The sequence below is a fragment of the Rhinichthys klamathensis genome, unplaced genomic scaffold, assembly GCF_029890125.1.
Source record: "Rhinichthys klamathensis goyatoka isolate OS25496 unplaced genomic scaffold, OSU_Roscu_1.1 h1tg000289l_1, whole genome shotgun sequence".
Taxonomy (NCBI): Eukaryota; Metazoa; Chordata; class Actinopteri; order Cypriniformes; family Leuciscidae; genus Rhinichthys; species Rhinichthys klamathensis.
Window position 1 is genome coordinate 256949 of NW_026606808.1, and position 17606 is coordinate 274554.

General features: G+C 35.6%; 2 protein-coding genes across 2 annotated transcripts in view; both read right to left on the reverse strand.

Annotated features, from left to right (window-relative positions):
* Positions 1–3675: 3675 nt before the first annotated feature.
* LOC130103470 (vitellogenin-like) lies at positions 3676–4254 on the reverse strand. Its single transcript, XM_056269724.1, has 4 exons — positions 4136–4254; positions 3954–4049; positions 3746–3865; positions 3676–3690 (listed from the first exon to the last, which is right to left on the reverse strand). The coding sequence occupies exons 1-4, from the start codon at positions 4250–4252 to the stop codon at positions 3676–3678; spliced, it is 348 nt and encodes a 115-aa protein (XP_056125699.1). The 5' UTR covers positions 4253–4254.
* A 2725-nt stretch (positions 4255–6979) lies between these two features.
* LOC130103471 (uncharacterized) overlaps positions 6980–17606 on the reverse strand; it is a 45637-nt gene continuing 35010 nt past the window's right edge. Inside the window, exons 7-13 of the mRNA XM_056269725.1 lie at positions 11053–11403; positions 10745–10966; positions 10307–10633; positions 9942–10151; positions 9766–9853; positions 7354–7408; positions 6980–7265 (exon numbers count right to left, since the gene is read on the reverse strand). Coding sequence (XP_056125700.1) covers positions 7077–7265; positions 7354–7408; positions 9766–9853; positions 9942–10151; positions 10307–10633; positions 10745–10966; positions 11053–11403 — 1442 coding nt within the window. The 3' untranslated portion in view covers positions 6980–7076. The remainder of the gene's footprint in view (positions 7266–7353; positions 7409–9765; positions 9854–9941; positions 10152–10306; positions 10634–10744; positions 10967–11052; positions 11404–17606) is intronic.

The following is a 17606-nucleotide window of genomic DNA, read 5'->3' on the forward strand; positions in this document are numbered from 1 at the left end:
GCGCAGAAAAACAATTCCTAACACCACAAAATGCACTGACAAACTAAAATATATTATATATTATGACCCACTGTAAAACAAAAAACAAAAAAAAACATAGTAATTATAAACTTCAGAGTTTATTTTTGTGCAACATGGACTTCAATGTTTAATTTGTGTGACGTTACCAAAGCATTTGATTTGTAAGCATATGTATTCCTTCAGTTGCGAGCCTGTGCGCTTTACCCTGACGTTTCAGGGTTTGGCCCGGCAGGTGCGCACGGACTGGGTTCGGTAATGAAAGGCTTTCAATGACCAAAAAATTATTCAGAGTGACAAAAAAAAAAAAAAAATACATTCTTCTTCTTTTAAATAATAATAATAATACAAATAATAATAATGACATTCTTCTTCTAAATAACAATAAGCGTCATGAATAATACAAATCATACTAATAATAAGAAGAATATTACAAATTGTCATGCAATTATTAATGTGAATGAATGGTACTCCACATCACATCATCATCATCACTATTGTACACCCCAATACATGTGACGTGATTCGAAATTGAATGCTAATTCAAAAGACGTGCTGTAAAATATTGCATTGTGATAGGTCATTTCGGCTCCACGTCGGAGAAGTTTCTCTTCTTTGCCGTCTTCCGTGTGTCCATGGCGTAAAATGAGGGCGTGGGGGAGGCGGAGACTTGAATATATAGGGGCGTGTTATTCTAATGACGATCATTTTCAGCCGCGGGATTTATCAAGGGCAGGTATTGCGTACACCTGGATTTCAAAGGTACGCACAGCTTCATAAATCTGGCGGTGAGAGGAGTGTAAGCATAATCTAACGCCAACATATACGCCCGTTTCTACGCAAGAATGATAAATGAGGGCCACTGTGAACTGAAACACAAATATATCCCCTGTATTTTATTCCATTGCTACAGAGAAACAGCTGATTGAAGTTATGAAAATATGGGACAATGTGGCATTCCACCATTCCCGTGCAGTCACGGCCTGGTTTGATGCCCATCAGAGGATGATGTCTCTTTTCCTTGCCCATTACTCCCCTTTCCTCAACCCCATTAAGAAGTTTTCTTAAGATGGAAGATTTTTGACCATCGTCCACAGGACCAAATGTCCTTCCTGGATGCAATGGATGCTGCATGCCAAGACATCACAGCTAGAATTAGAAGATGGCTTTTTCTGTTTGTATATTTTTGTATTTTCACATAGAGTAATACTGTAAATGGCAGCTATATTGCATATTTTTGTTATCTTGCAGAAATGTCCTGTTGCAAATAAAGCCTTTACTGCAGCAATTCTGTCTCTGTCTTCTTCGGGAAAGGTCCGCGAGCTGACCAAACTATGGATCTAGCAGCAGTGAAAATTCTCCTCCTCTCGCAGGGAAACCAGTCCCTCGAGAGACACACACGGCGTTCCAGGATTTACAACATCTCGTCCACTATAACGACACCAGCCTGTGTCAGCCTCCGGAGACGGAGCTCGAGGGACATTTATGGAGTGTGTGGACTGGCGACTGGGTATTCTTCAGCAATGGTTGTTCAGATGGTTGACCAGAGTCCAGCGTAAATAAAAGTTAAACTGCTGAGTTTAGGTCCTGCATTCATTATTATTGCAACCAACTTGTGACAATGTCGGAGCGCTTCCCTCTGTAACGTTGAGCAGACTCAGAAACAAAGAGCCGGATCCAAATGCAGTGGGTTATTTATTTACAAAAATAAGGCACAAACTATCAGCAAAACACGGAACATCAGGAGCAGAACTAAAAATCTAAAAAAGTCTAAAAATGTAATTGCTAATGCAAGCAACAGACTTGTATACAAAATGAATGTGGAGAGAACTTCAACCTGTTGGGTGCTGGCAGGGGCGTAGAATTTAGTAGGGACGCTAGGGACGTGTCCCTACCAATATCCAGTGACACTGATATATCCCTAGCATTAATTTCGATCAAAATTTAAATATATTTATATATTGATGTCCCGTCCCCACCAATTTCAAAATCAAACCTACGCCACTGGGTGCTGGTATGAAATATTCTTGGTTGGCACTTCAATTCCATTCATTTTAACCTTCACTGCACTGGTGGTATATGTCAACATCACTGTTGTGGAAGGAAACATTTAATATTGCCTGTATCTTAAAATTAGCATTTGGAATGTCAAACTTTACTTTCTCTTTTAGAGGGAAAAATGTATTGATGTTTCCTTTTGGCCATGGAAGCAGCTTGAATGAAGCCAGTGTTGAGTCCTATTACAGCAAAAGTCTGTAAGGCAATTCTCGGTGAAACTTCAGCAGTTAACTTCACATCCGTCTTCATCAGATGAGCAACACTGATGGTTTCAGTTAGAGGTGGTTGTAATAATAGCCTGGACTGGACATGATGGTAATAAGAAAGTTAAAGTTAAAAGGAACATTTCTGTATGTATTTCTCTGTTCCCAAAGAGAAAAACTTTAAACTGACTACTGTGCTTTTTAGACTGTTTTACCCTTCAGATTAGCAGCAGCAACAGCAGCAGTGTGCAAACTAAACTCCATGGGTACACCAGCTACGGATGGGAATATGTGACGCACTTCAGCCACCAGCAGGGGCTTGGCATATTTAAAAGCAATGCCATTCTGCAGTGCTTTAAGTGCTTTCCCTGCCAGGCAGCTCTGGTATATAGCCTTCAGTAGTAATAGGCCGTGAGACAGAGGGTCGATTGGTACCATTTTGTGGGATTAAACCGCATGGTGATTTTTGTGTATATGACCCTGTATTTGAAAAATGTGTGATAGCATTAGATTCAAGGTAGTTTTTGGTTACGGAGGATGATTTTCAAACATATGTCAAGAAAAAGGATAAATAAATTTAAAATTGTATTAAAAAATTATAAAATTTTATACATTTTTATATAATAAAAAAAATATTATTTTTTTTTAATACATTTTTTAAATTATAAAAGGATAAATTTTTCTCTCTTGTAGTCACTAAACACCTTACCTTGAGGTAGGATGATATAAGTGTTGATTTCTAATGAAAGCTACCATGGAATGGATGCTATCACACATTTTCCAACACTAGAGATGTGTACCTTCATGAAAATCAAAAAGAAATGTAATCCCTCAAAATGGTACCGGTAGCCCAAATTTGGGGTCCCGTCTCATGGCCTATAAGCTGTAAATAAAATTTGATTGTTAGCCCCATGTTGAACATTCTACTTTCAAATTTTAGAAGTCAATGCAAATCATTTCATATGACAGCGTTTTAGGATGTGTTCACACTTGTAGTTTAGCATGGTTCTTTTTTGTCCGGACCAAAAAGAAAATGATACATTTAGCTTTGCTTAGCATCCACACAGTAATTTTTAACACCAAACTTAAAGATACAAAAAAAAAACAGGCTTAAGGGCATATATTTTGCAACAGATCTCATAAAAAATCCCCAAAAATACTGTGTTTTGGGCTAAATGGGCTTGTTGTATGTGTATACGTATAATTGTGTTTTTCAGCTGAGAACTCACAAAGAGCTTATAAAATGTGAAAAAAAAAAGTCAAAACAGTATTTCAGTCCACTTGGGTCCATTGGGGGTTTCGGTCCACTTGTTTGGTGCGCACCAGGGTTCGGATGGCAGCGTTCACACTTATTCAAATGAACCGCACTAACAGAGCAATCGCACCAGGCTTCGTTTTAATTGAACCCAACCTGCCAAGTGTGACCACACCCTAAGTTTATATGAAATTATATTACTACAACACACCCGTGTTGCCTGTTCAATAACTGCTTTGCCAACATTAGCAAAAGCGATCTCTTGTCCAAGAAGTTTCACATAGATCGAGCCCAATGGCTGCTTCTTTGGCAGGGCCTTGAATGCTTTTAACTGCAGTATAACAAATAGACAAAAACATATACGTATGTAGCTGTTAAGAAAAACTGCATAAATTACGTTTCTAATATGCCACACTTACAGTCTTAAGCACTTGTTTCATCCTGGACTGCCTGTCCTCAAACAGAAATGGAGATTTCAGAAGAGCTTCCTGAATTCCATCAGTTCTGATGCCAACCTGAAATAAAATACTTAAATTAGGTACAGTATGGATTTTAAGATATGAATAAAATTGAAAAGTACTGCATCTTCATAGCTACTCACCTCAATCACATCAGCCGCAGCTCCAACAATGTAAGCACGTGCTTTAGCTACAACAGCTCTGGGCAGGATGGTGGCGGCATCATTGATCATGAAAGCACTAACGACAGCACCAACCATGAGAGGAGCTAAACAACAAAACTAATCAGTAAGTTTTCAGAGGAAACCATCTCCTGGCATGAAACACCATTGATAGATCAACGGAACTTTCTTACACTCATAAACATCCAAGAACATTGCTTTGCTGTAAAGAAAGCTAAGTTTGTCCAGTTTTGGGCTTAGTGTCTTGATGGCAACATTGCAAGCCGCAGCACTGAAAAAGACAGGTTTGGATTTTAGAAGTTAAAGTTTTAAACATCTATGTTGAAAAATATTACTGAAAACTCACATTAGAGCAAACTCAGGGGATTTGCTCCTTGTCAAGGATTTCATGTGCGAGTACACAAGACTGGCCACCTGTAGATTTAGTTCCTTCCGTAAAGCACGTGCAAGAGTAATAACCAGACCCAAGCTTGGCTTTGTCTCAAAAAGAACAATCCATGAGACCATGCGCAGCTCTGGGTGAAGATCTTTGTCCACAAAAATCTGCAGAACTACATTCTGGACCTGAAATGCAAAGCGAGATGCATATAATAACCAGTGTTGGGTGTAATGCGTTACTAAGAAATTAATTACTGTAATTTTATTTATTTTCCCTTGAAAAAGTAAAGTAAGGGTTTACTCAAACATTTTCTGTCATTTAATTACATGTAATTGCATTAAATACTGTATAGACTAAAGAACAATTATGTGGATTTAACAAAAATGTTGTGTCTAATGTTAAAATGTATGTTTTTAATGTAACCATCTCCCTTTAAATACTGTGGTCAGTTCAGAATAATTTATGTAAATTTATATTATTTATTTGAAAGAATTAAACGGGGTCATGAACTGCATTGTTTTATTGTTTTATAACATTCCCTGGGGTGCACTTATAATGTTGGTCCATTATACAATGTTTGTTTTTTACATCAAAAATGGTCATAATTTAGAAATAAAAGGCATTTATCCTACCCTGATTTTAGCCCTCTGATTTGAATGCTCTGTTTGAAGGGGCAAACTGTGAGACTGCAGTGTAAACGCCCACTGCTGTGATTGACTAACAAGGACGTTTTCAGCTCTGAAACCTACAGGATATTCTTGTGATGACCTTTTATATGTCAAAAGCTCAAGTAAAACTTGATTTCTCAGTTCATGACCCCTTTAAAAGAGTAGTTTCATGTCTGTCCTTGTATTGTTCAACTGGTCAAGGTTGATATGGGATTTAGAAAGTAATCAGTAACAAGTAATCCAATACTTTTTAGAAAGAGTAATTGGTACAGTAATCTAATAACCGTGTTGAAGATGTAATTAGTTGATAGAAATGAATTACTTTTTTAGAGTAACATACCCAACAGTTGAGAAACACTATAGTAAACCATTTGATCAGTATGACGAAGCATGACTCAAAAATCTCTGACTAACCAGTTTTGGTTCCTTTTTGGCAACGGCCTTCAGAGCCAAAATTGCACACACTTAAACTCTCATGGGAAGTTGAGGTATTTGGGTCCCAAATACTGGTAGAAACTTCGTGAAGTATTTAATGCTAGCAGGGTGACCGGCATTGCCCAGTACTTACAGAATCAAGGTGATCTCTGCAATGTCAGCCTTTGCAGTCGCCTCAGAAACAATCTCATGGATGGGCTAGAAGAAAAAGAGCAAGTGGTCCATATATCCACACAATCAAATAATTTAAAACTGGGATAGGTAACTTCAGTCCTGGAGGGCCACTGTCCTGCAGAGTATATCTCCAACCCTGATAAAAACTCACCAGCCTGTAGCTGTCTAGTAATCTTGAAGACATTAATAAGCTTGTTAAGGTGTGTTTGATTGGGGTTGGAGCTAAACTCTGGAGGACAGTGAACCGCCAGGACCAAGTTAACCATCCCTGATTTAGAATCATCTTTACCTTCAGAAGCTCCACTTGGCATTCAAGAGCATCACTGCAATACCTGGCAATCATTGTCACATAGCCAAGCATAGCCACATCACGTAGAATATCCTTTTATCACTAGTAAAATTAGATTAGCTTCTTGCGAAGATTCACATGTTGACTTGCTGAAATATCAGAAAAAGAGTAATATTCATTTAAATAGGTCCTACGGTGGCAATTTTGTCAAATTATGATATGCTGTGATATGCAATCAAATTATGTCATTTAAAAGTTGCAGGTTACTTACCCACAAGAGCTATAGTCAAGGCCAATACAACAGTTCTCATGATCAGCGGTTGTGCAAAAACACCATGTCTGTTTTAAAGTCAAGCTTTTGCTGGCCAAATACTGATCTCAAAATGTATGATTAACCAGTTGTGTAGCAGAACCAACCGGTTGTGTTTCTACTCCTGCCAGCTCATTGGTCTAACTTGGCAATCCAGTGGAACCTGGACTTTAGTGCTTAATCCTGTAATACTATATATATATATATATATATATATATATATATATATATATATATATATATATATATATATATATATATATATAAAGCATGTTATATTTATTATATATTACTCAAAATAATTATATTTTATTTAGTACTACTTGTGAGCAATCATATAGTTAAGAAAGCCATAATATCTCTCATGTAGTAAAAAGATTTCTTACATGAAGCAGAGGTATCATCCTGAAGTGATGACCAGCTGAATATACATTATTCTGCCTATTATGCACATTATTCGGCTACTTACCAAAAAATAAATTGACATGAAGTATTGATTTAAACTGTAATTATTTTATTATGCGGAGTGATACATGAGAATACAAAGTGTGGGAAATCGGTTGCTGGGGTGTGGACAACAATGAATTATGCAAGTTATATCTCCCAAATGCAATAATATGATTAGCTCACTAGAGGGTAACAGTGTGTTATTTGAACATGACAGTGGAATAGTGGACATCCTCTGTTTCTGTGGTGTATTTTTCACATAAGGCTGTAGGGATTGAAGATGCATCTTTTGTTTTAAAACTAATGCTGGAATATTGAATGTCTTGATTTTCGGCATCTGCTTTCTGCGTGAGGTCAGAGGATACTGCGTTATCGTGCACCGAGTCATACTGTTGGGGGAAACACATTAAAAAATTAGAAAAGTTGACTTTTTAAATAAATGTGTGTAAAACTACATTTAGTGTCATCCATTCTCACCAGCACCTCCTCCTTTTCAACCCTGTGGGTTTTAGACAAGGCACACCTTCTCCTCCTTAAAGAAACACAACTATTTATATAGTACACAGAGGGGTCCAAATTTGATAAAAAAATATATATTTACAAATTATATTAAAATATTATATGGTAACACTTTCTTCGAAGCCTGTATTTATAATGCATTACAATGGTATTCTTAATGCATTATAATACATGCATCATGCCTTATATACAACCTTAATATGTAATATCTTCTTATGAATAATCATAACAACAAGTACAATACATCATAATACTTACCTATTTGTGGTTATAACTTTTAAGAGTACAATGCATTATAACATCCTGCATTTATAATGCATCATAAGGGTGTTCTTAATGCATTAGAATACACACATAACAGTAATAATACTTACCTATTTGTGGTTATAACTATCAATATGATAATCATAATTTATAACACACAATGATTGTATGTAATGTATCCCATAGTTTAATATCTTTTACTTTCCCAAGTCTCATATCTTAACATTGTTTACTTAGATCTGCAAAGTATCACACTTCATCTTATGAGTGATCTTTACTGCTTAAAGTAAAGTGACAAAACAAAGTCTTCTTTTAAACATCTAAAAAGCTTTATAATGTGGTCAAACTATTTATAAGTGTTCTTTGTCTGCTTTAAGTAAAGTACTAAAAGTTAAGTCTTCTTTTAAACAGCCATAAGATATCATGAAGTGGTTATAAGTCATTTGCTTTGTACTTTTTTTTAGCTTGCTTCCAGTTTCCAGTGAGCTTAAAGGGACAGTTCACCCAAAAATAAAAATTGTGTAATCAATTATTCAACCTCACCCATTGACTTCCATAGTATTTTTCCTACTATGGCTGTTTGATTACCAACATTCTTTAATGTCTTATTTTGTGTTCAACAGAAGAAAGAAACTCATTCCGGTTTGGAAACAACATGAGGGTGAGTAAATGATGACAGAATTTGCATTTGTGTGTGAACTATCCCTTTAAACTAGGTCACAATGAAATTAACATTAACCTCATTGGAAACACTCAAATATGAAAGTACCAGTGAACCACTGAAAGTGCCAGGAACCACCCTAACACATTCTTCGCTGCCTTGTACATGACATTAGAAAATACAACTTACATGAATGTGGTTAACCAGACTGTAAAATAACGTATTTTTCTGCACTTTTGTGCACCTCAAGCTGTATATAACTGTTAATATTGTATATTTAAATGTATCTTTACTTATCATTTTCAAGACAAGAACAAAAATAACCAATAAGCTGGACATAAAAAAAAGTTAGCTGCATTCACTTTAACACTTCTAAATATCAATTGAAAATGTTTGTTAAAAAGGGAATGACCTCCTGATTTCTAGTTTCTTTTTGTATAAATATTAAGCTACCAATTAAATCTACATGCTTTTCCACTATATTACTACATATGTATTAGATTTGGCAAAGCCTCGTAATTTTTCAGTTTTTTATGAATAAAACATGATTTGCATTGTGAATGTATTGTTCTTTTGTACTTTTCCTCGCAACTTTGATTTTGACCTGAAGGGAAATGTCTTATAACTTCATGATATCTTATGGCTGTTTAAAAGACTTAACTTTTGTTACTTTACTTAAAGCAGACAAAGACCACTTAGAAATATTATGACCACATTATAAAGCTTTTTAGATGTTTAAAAGAAAACTTTACTTCAAGCAGTAAAATACCAGATGAAGTGTGATACTATGCATATCTAAGTAAACAATGTCAAGATATGAGACTTGGGAAAGTAAAATTGGGGATATATAATGCATTATAACTTAAGTGGATAAAATTACGTTCATTGTGTGTTATAAATGATCACACTCAATAGTTATAACCACAGGTATTACTGTTGTTATGATTATTTATGATATGATACAACACACAATAAGGCATTATGGGTGTATTATAATCCATTAAGAGCACCCATATGGTGCATTTTAAATGCATGCTTCATCTGTGTTATAATACATTGTACTCTTAAAAGTTATAACCACAAATAGGTCCGTACATATTATAATATATTGTACCTGATGTAATGATTATTTATAAGATGATACAACATATTATAAGGTTGTTATAATACATTATGCATGTAGGCTACTATTTACCTAACCATTAGGAATACCCTTATATAGTAATGCATTATAAATACAGGCTTTATAGAAAGTGTTACCGATTATATTTATATATTATCAAATTGCATTAAATTATTTTACAATTTGAGTCAACATTTTTAACAGATTAAATTTAATTTGTGACAAAATAGTGCAGAATCTTAAATAATTATATTTACTTTAGCTCATAATTTTAGGTTTTAGATTTTTCAAAATCATTCAACTTAAAACAAAATTTACTGACCTATACCACAGGACTCCTATGAACGCAAGAGTCAAAAACACACACAGTACGACTGCAGTGTTTCGTAGTGCTGTGCTCTCCTCTCGGCCTGTAAGCAGAAATTAATCATATAAGAAACACTCAGACTGCTGCAATCATTTCAGACTAAAGCACATGTATCATGAGACAAGTGTCACCTTCTACAGCACAGGAATACTCTTGAAGATCTTCATTGCTGACTGAGTCCAGGTACAGCTTGTTGGCTTTAGTGAATCCATCCGTTACCAGCCGTCCGTTCTTGAACCAGAAGTAAGTATGATTGTTGTTCAGGGTGCATTTAGTTGAACAGATTAATATCACTTCCTGTCCCTCTGATATAATGTTTGGGCTGCTTATCACTGTCATATCTGAAGAACAGAGTTGAAGTATTTCAAATTGGGCCTAACATTGATTTGGACTTAAAATGTGTATAGTATAGTATAAAATGGAGTATAGTTGATGGCAGTACATTTTCTGTGAATCTTCTAATTAAAATGTTATCAAATCCATCATGATCAGTTACCTGTAACAGTAAGAATGACTCCAGGTGATCCAGAGTATTTTCCTTCTGCTGTGTCAGTGATGATCCTGAATTTATATTCTCCAGAGTCGTTCATCTTGAGCTCTTTGATTCTCAGTGTGTTTCCCTCATACTCCACACGACCAGCAAACTGAAGCTCCTCACGCAGATCACTGAAGTCACCAGGCTGAACGTAATGCCAGAATGTTTTATCTACAGTATAACCAGAGGGATGTGAGTATGTGCTGGAAATATCCACTGTTGAGCCCATCAAAGCACAGACTCTTCTAGAGGAGTAAGACACATCCCAGCAGCCACTCTTAGAAATACCTGAAAGAGTCACAGATTAACATGTAAAACTCACACTTACTTTAAAACATGTTTAAATATACACATGGATGAACAAACAGTACCGCATTGTGTGTATTATTTGACACTCACACACAGAAGAGGAGCGATGTTTTAAGTTTATATCAAGAGCACAGGAATATCTGCCAGCCTCTGTGCTGGGTGACACAAGTATGTTGTTAGACCATGTATATCTTAAATACGTTCCATCCTTCATCCAGTAATAATTCCCAGCTCTAGAGGTGCAGGAAAAATCACAGGTCAGCTTTATACTCTGATCTCTCGGGTCTGTAGGATTCATTCTCACCTGCAGGACTGAATTAAAGTACAAAAATAAAAAATATTTCATCACATGACAAAAGAAAACAGCTGAAGTGACCAGAATCTAGACTCAGTTTCACCTGTGACTGTTAGATTGACGGCGACTGAGCTGAGATGTTTAACTCCATCCTTCATGATGAACATGAGCTGATATTCTCCAGAGTCTCTCTCTCTCAGGTCTGATATTGTGAGTGTTGAACGGTCTTTTAAGACCTCCTGCTTCACCCGTCCTGAGTAGTCCGAGTCTAAAGTCAAATCTTCAGGTTCATCATTCTTTCTCCAGTTTGAACTTTGTTTCTGGCTGACCCAGAACACAGTTTTGATGTTGTTGATGTTGGAGAAATAACACGTCAGTGTCTCCTGAAACTCCTTCACAGCACAAATATTCTTTTGACTACAGGACACAGAGAAGCGGTCCAATGTTACAAAGCCTGAACAAGAAAACATTTCATTACTGAGATGAAGTTTACATACAGACAGAGGAGAGATCCTCAATTGTTACAATCCAGATTCACCAATCTGCTGCTCACACACACACACACACACACACACACAAACACACACACAACCATGATGATTAATTGGCCGCATCAAAGAAATTTCAGCGGTTTCCTCTAGGTCTTCAGTTATTTCTTCAGTTACACTTCAGACTTCTTCGGGTCTGTTTTCTTTTGTTTGTCTTCTTTAGTCTTTGTTTTCCCTTTTCGTATTCTCGTTTGTTCATTCATTCATTTATTTTGTTGCATATACATTTATTCCGTGTAACTTTAGTCACCGGTATACGTAGTTTTCCTTTATTAAATCCATTATATTCATTTATTGACTCTGTCTATTGCTCATATTGCGAAGTCCCTAAAATGTTTGATCTAAGCTACAAGCTTTACAATTGTGGATACTTTAAATAGTATTTTTATAGAACAGGGAAGTTATTTTTCATGGCCAGAGAAATAGCCTTTCTTGAGAGTCTATAAGAAGGATAACTTTTCTTGGGGGTTGATGAAAGATCGTACGGTCAGTTTGCTGGACGAACAGATTATTCGATAACAAATGAATTCCATTAAGGGTTATCCTGAGAATCAATCTATTCTAGACAATTGATATATTCATATTTAATTATAATTCATTGTGATTGATTATTGATATATACAATTGATGTATTTTTGTCTACCTGTATGATAATTGATTATAATCCGTTGTATTTAGTTGTCCATACAGATACATTGGCAACGTATCCCCTTTACGGGTAATTTAATCTATGTATGCGATTCATGATCAGTTATTAAAATTATATTCCCTTTATTTGAGCTAGAATCGTTACATAAAATACACTGACATTGGAGAACAGAGAGGAAAGTTAAACTATACCAACATTCAGACTCACTGGACATTAAGTTAAAATCAAAACAATCACTTTTGGAACACGTGAAAGATAATTAGAGCCACATTTACATTAAAACCTGACAGATGAGAATAAGACATAATTGTCAAACCTGTATTGAGCAGCAGCAGCAGGATCAGAGGTAAGAGTCTGGAGTTCATGTTCTTCACTTTCTGTACATTCAGATTCAATGAAACACACAGAGCTGCTCGTCCTGAGAGAGAAAAAAGACACACTCATTGAGTTTGACTGAGACACTTGAAGGGTGTTTACAGTCAGAATCATGAATCATGTAACACACTTCAGAAAATCATGCTTAAAATGACATTTAATGTAATGTTTAAATGCAACGAACGATTAGATTTACCTACATTACATGTTGCTGTTGTTCTCTGATGTTAGTTGTAGTTTCTACTGTCTGTTTTAGAAGCTGTGCAGACTTTCTGATGATCTTATTTCCTTCCCCTTTCTTACTAACTCACAAAAAAAGGAGATGCTTACGCTTCAGAAAATGTTTACTGTCAAACTCAGCTCAGGAAGTCAGTATTAGCCATTATGTTACATGATCTTATTAATCAGTTTAAATAAATTAAACCTTGAGTTTTATTATTTTCTATTTTTAAGTAAAATTAGATATAAATCTAAACAGACACAAAATAATAATATTTATAAATATTCCAGAACTGCATAAATTAAAGGCAAATATTATGTAATTATTTCTCCTAAAATAACTTTTATTTTATTTTTATAGGCACAGGATTATGGGAAATCATACAAAGATACATTGATGCTGCATTCAATAACCAACAGCATGAATCATAGTGATGCATGAATCATTTCTTGCTTATGTTTTATCCTTTACTTATGTTTTATCCTTGAATCATTATGTAACGTTGAGGCAAGGACGAAGCAGAGAGAGAAACCAAAGGCAAGCTCTATTTTAATAAAGTTAAAAGGTCATCCAGGGCAAACAAAGGAACACGGAACTCAAGACAGGAACATGGAGACAGCTACAAGCAACAACGACCGACAACCAACAACTGAAGCACAGAGGTTTAAATACACAGACAAACAAGCTAAACGAGATAACAAGGGGGCGGGGCTAATTAGAAACACCTGGAGAGACTCATAAACAAGAAAATCTAAAAAGGACTACAAAACATGGCACAGAACAGGAAATAACTAAAGTCCACACAAGACAAGGAAAACACAAGCCAGGAATCGTGACACATTATATATCTTAAGTATCATTTAATCAAATGTAATCAATCAATATTTTAAGAAATGATTATTATCATGTTGATGTGTTTCTCATTACTATCATTTTGATGTGTTTACCATTATTATCATTTGAATATGTTTAATGATTTCTTTTATTAATCTTTAATTTAAAAAAGTCTATAAGTTTCCGAAAGACAGACCACAAATGCTCCACATATGGAACTTCCGGGAGACTTGGGATGTCTGCATCTTGCAGTGTATGGGCTAACACCTCCGAGTGTGAAAACATGAACACTAGATATGTGTGTGTCTTGTGTGTCTGCTTCAATGCAATATACTATGAAAAGAGGAACTTAGCCCTGTTCCGATAAGCAACTGTATAATATGGAGATCAGTTTCTGCACAGTCTAAACCTCTGGAATCAGACCTTGCTCATTTGCAACCTGTCTTTTCAAAGAGAGATCTCTAAACCAATGTTCTTTAGGCTAAGCCTTTAGGCTTAGGCTATCTTTAGGCTAAGAATATTTAGAGTGTGTTAATTATATCTTACTGTTCCTTTTATGTTTCTTTATTAAACTTGTAATCCGGATTAATTAATTTTACTCTTCATTTATTATTTGATTGTCTGCTGTTAAGAAATAAAATTTGACTGGATCTCCTCCCTGTATCACGAAAGACAGAATGTTACGGTATGATGTTTTTCTCTGACATACAGTAAATATAAAACGCTAATGTTCGATAAGAATGTCTTATACTTCAGCAGCAGAAAAACTCAAAGGTCAACAGAGATACAAATTTAAAGGATATTTCACCCACAAATGAAAATTGTGTCATCATTTACTCACCTTCATGTTGTTCCAAATCTATATGAGTTTCTATATTTTGAAGAATGTTGGTAATCAAACAGTTGATGGACCCCATTGACTTCCATAGTAGGAAAATGGAATTTAATGATTACCATCAACTGTCTGGTCAAGACAATCTGCTAAAGTTTAAACCGAGCATCAAAATGGGGAAGAAAGGTGATTTTAGTGACTTTGAACGTGACACTGTTGTTGGTGTCAGACGGGCTGGTCTGAGTATTTCAGAAACTGCTGATCTACTGATCTAAACTGCTGATCTACTGGGATGCACAACCATTAGGGTTTACAGAGAATGAACCGAAAATGAGAAAATATCCGGTGAGTGACAGATCTGTGATCTGGCGAAAATGCTTAAAGACAGATGTCAGAGTAGAATGGCTAGACTGGTTCCAGCTGATATAAGGTAACAGTAACTCAAATAAGAAAATAACATCTTTCTTTTTCACTTTAAAACAATGGTCCAGATCACTAGTAGTCCTTGAAGAGGGACTGGGTAACACTTGAGTTATTAGTGATGCATTTTATTAACACGTTGTCGTTGAGAGTAAAAAAAGACAATTACTCACATCTCAGACACGTTAATGTTGTGATTAGTAATTAATTAGTAATTCTTTTTTTGTTTAAAAATCTTATAAATGTATGAGGTGGCAAGGGAGGCCAAGGGAGACCCCACACATGGGATAGAGGCTCATCAGCATGGGGCTAAAGGCACACCATATTTATACAGATACTATCGCTAAAAATAATAAATAATAAAAATGTGTTTTTAATAATAATAAGTTAATAATATGTTTTTAATATCTAAGTTAATACCTTTTCAAAACAATCACTAATAGCAAAGTACTATTGTCTTTTTATTTTGATAAATAAGAATTCATTTTTGTTCAATAAATATACTTTCATTAAAATATTAAAAAAAAACATTTTAAAAAGTAAAGATTATGAAAGCATTGAAGGAGATGCCATAATAATTTAATATAGATTTACAGTAGTAACAATAAATTATATTTTATTATATATGATTAATATCATATTTTAAAAATATGATTGTTTCATCAAGGTGGACACCCAACTTAATATATAGGCCTACCAGCTGAATCTAACCATGTCCATAAAAGGAAAAGTCAGCCAGATATTTATTATCATGTTTATTAGTGTCTTTTGCCCCAACAGAAGGGGCGGGGCGCCTTTTACCCCAATACCATACTTATACATATTTTCCCGTATTAATAATTACCTTGAACAAAACTGAAAATCATTAAGACGACCTTTGTCTCAAAATATAAACATTAATTTTATCGATTCTCATTTGCTACTTAAATCTACAACATTTTAAAAGCATCAAATATTAGATCAAATTAGCGCAGGATAAACTTTGCGCTGCTGCCCGCGATTGTGTCAGGTCCGCCAAATTTCTACTTGCATCTTGAAAAGCGGATATTTTTGTTCCATCTGGTTTAGAGGAAAATAAAATCAAACTAGCCTTTTCCCCCGCGGTGCATTTATCCCCGTTGTACCAGGCTACTACTCCTTAGTCCTGCATTACTTCCTGCATTAATGACAGACTATTTTTCTAAAGTGTTACCATTCAATCTTGTAAAAATAAAGCTTGAACTTATAGGTTTACTTGAATTGTTTGTTGTTTCAATCATAATCAAAAACTATACATTGATTGTTACCGTTATTGGGTATGTTGTAGATTTTTTCCCTAAACCTAACTATGTACCTATAGGTACTTATACTCTAGCGTGCCTATACATTGACGTTAGCTAAGTTTACACTCCAGCGAGTCTTCAGTCGACTACAGCCGAGTCTAATCTGTAATTCTAATTTACTTGCTTGCACAGCTTAGATGACAGACAGACTTGAGTAATTGTCCTTTAAATGCTCTTTATTACGGCCGGGAGAGCAGTTCTCAGAATTTCAACCCAAAAGAAAAATACAACAAGCTTTATAGGATAAAGCCAGACACATCAAAATAGAATCATCATGACTAACATGTCACACACACTCTATCCATATGACTGGTTAAATTGTTTAAAGCAAGCCAGAATACCCTAGCAGCCACCTAGCAACGCCCTAGCAACCTATCAACGCCCTAACAACCAACCAGAATACCCTAGCAACACCCACTTAGCAATGCTCTAGCAACCACCCAAAATACCATCTTTTTTTACAGTCTATGGTTTCCACACACAACCACGTGACTGCTTCATATTCTGATTCAAAAATAGCGCAAGCCTCTTGCGCAGGTTTCGAGTGTCATGCGCTTCGGTAGTGAAAAGAGGCCGTTCGGAAGTCTGGCAGCATTTTCAGGTTGTATCAAGTCCCATGTGAGAGAATATTCTCAAAGGTAGGAGAAGTAGTAAATAAAAAAAGAAATAGACGTAGCCCTCACACTGTTGAACTTAATAAAAGTCCTGTTCCTTAATAAAAAATCTTTAATTTCTTCAATTACACAACTCCCCAGTTCACAAGCACTTTCACTACCCAGCCTTTCACCATTTCACAATAGCTTTCTTTTATTTTGATTATATACAGCAGGGCCGTCCATAAGGGGGGATAAAGGGGAACGTTTTCTGGGGCCCAGCCGCTAGTCCATGCAGTCCAGCAATAATTATGTTCATCCTAAATATAAGCAAATGTTATCATATTTTATTTTTAACCAAAATAGCACCATTTATTGTTGAAAGTGAGAAAAAAAATGCATTTTATTTAATGTTGCTTGAGTAAAAAGTAGCCTGTGCCATAATGAAACACCCCTCTCCTGAAAATGGTCTGTGTAGGCTATTTTTTGTTGTACGTAACGCAAAGTCAAAACGCCAGTGCTTCGCGCCAGTTCGCGGTCAGCAGCGCAAGTGAGTGACACACGATGGAGTGCGCGAATTGACACGGTAAGACCATAGACAGTAAAAGAAAAATTAAGACCTATATTGCTCACCACCTCCCCAGTGTGATAGCAATCGATTGCCTAAAATCGTCCTGTAAATTATCTAATGAGGCTTTATCAGATGCGCGAGGACTGAGAGAATATTTCATGTCATTTACAGCAGCAGTTGTCATGTGCACTGTCCGGCTAAAACTACTACAACATATCGAAGATAGGATGGAATTTGCTGCCTTACGGTGTGTTCACATCGATTGGAATTTAATTATTTGCGCGAGTAGATTA

Bases quoted from the DNA above. Each gene is read 5' to 3' on its own strand.
- LOC130103470 (XM_056269724.1), bottom strand. From the start codon at position 4,252: ATGGTTGGTGCTGTCGTTAGTGCTTTCATGATCAATGATGCCGCCACC. The intron at 4,050-4,135 runs GTGAGTAGCTAT...ATTTTATTTCAG, and splicing joins CTGCGGCTGATGTGATTGAG to GTTGGCATCAGAACTGATGG. The intron at 3,866-3,953 runs GTAAGTGTGGCA...GTTATACTGCAG, and splicing joins TGAAACAAGTGCTTAAGACT to TTAAAAGCATTCAAGGCCCT.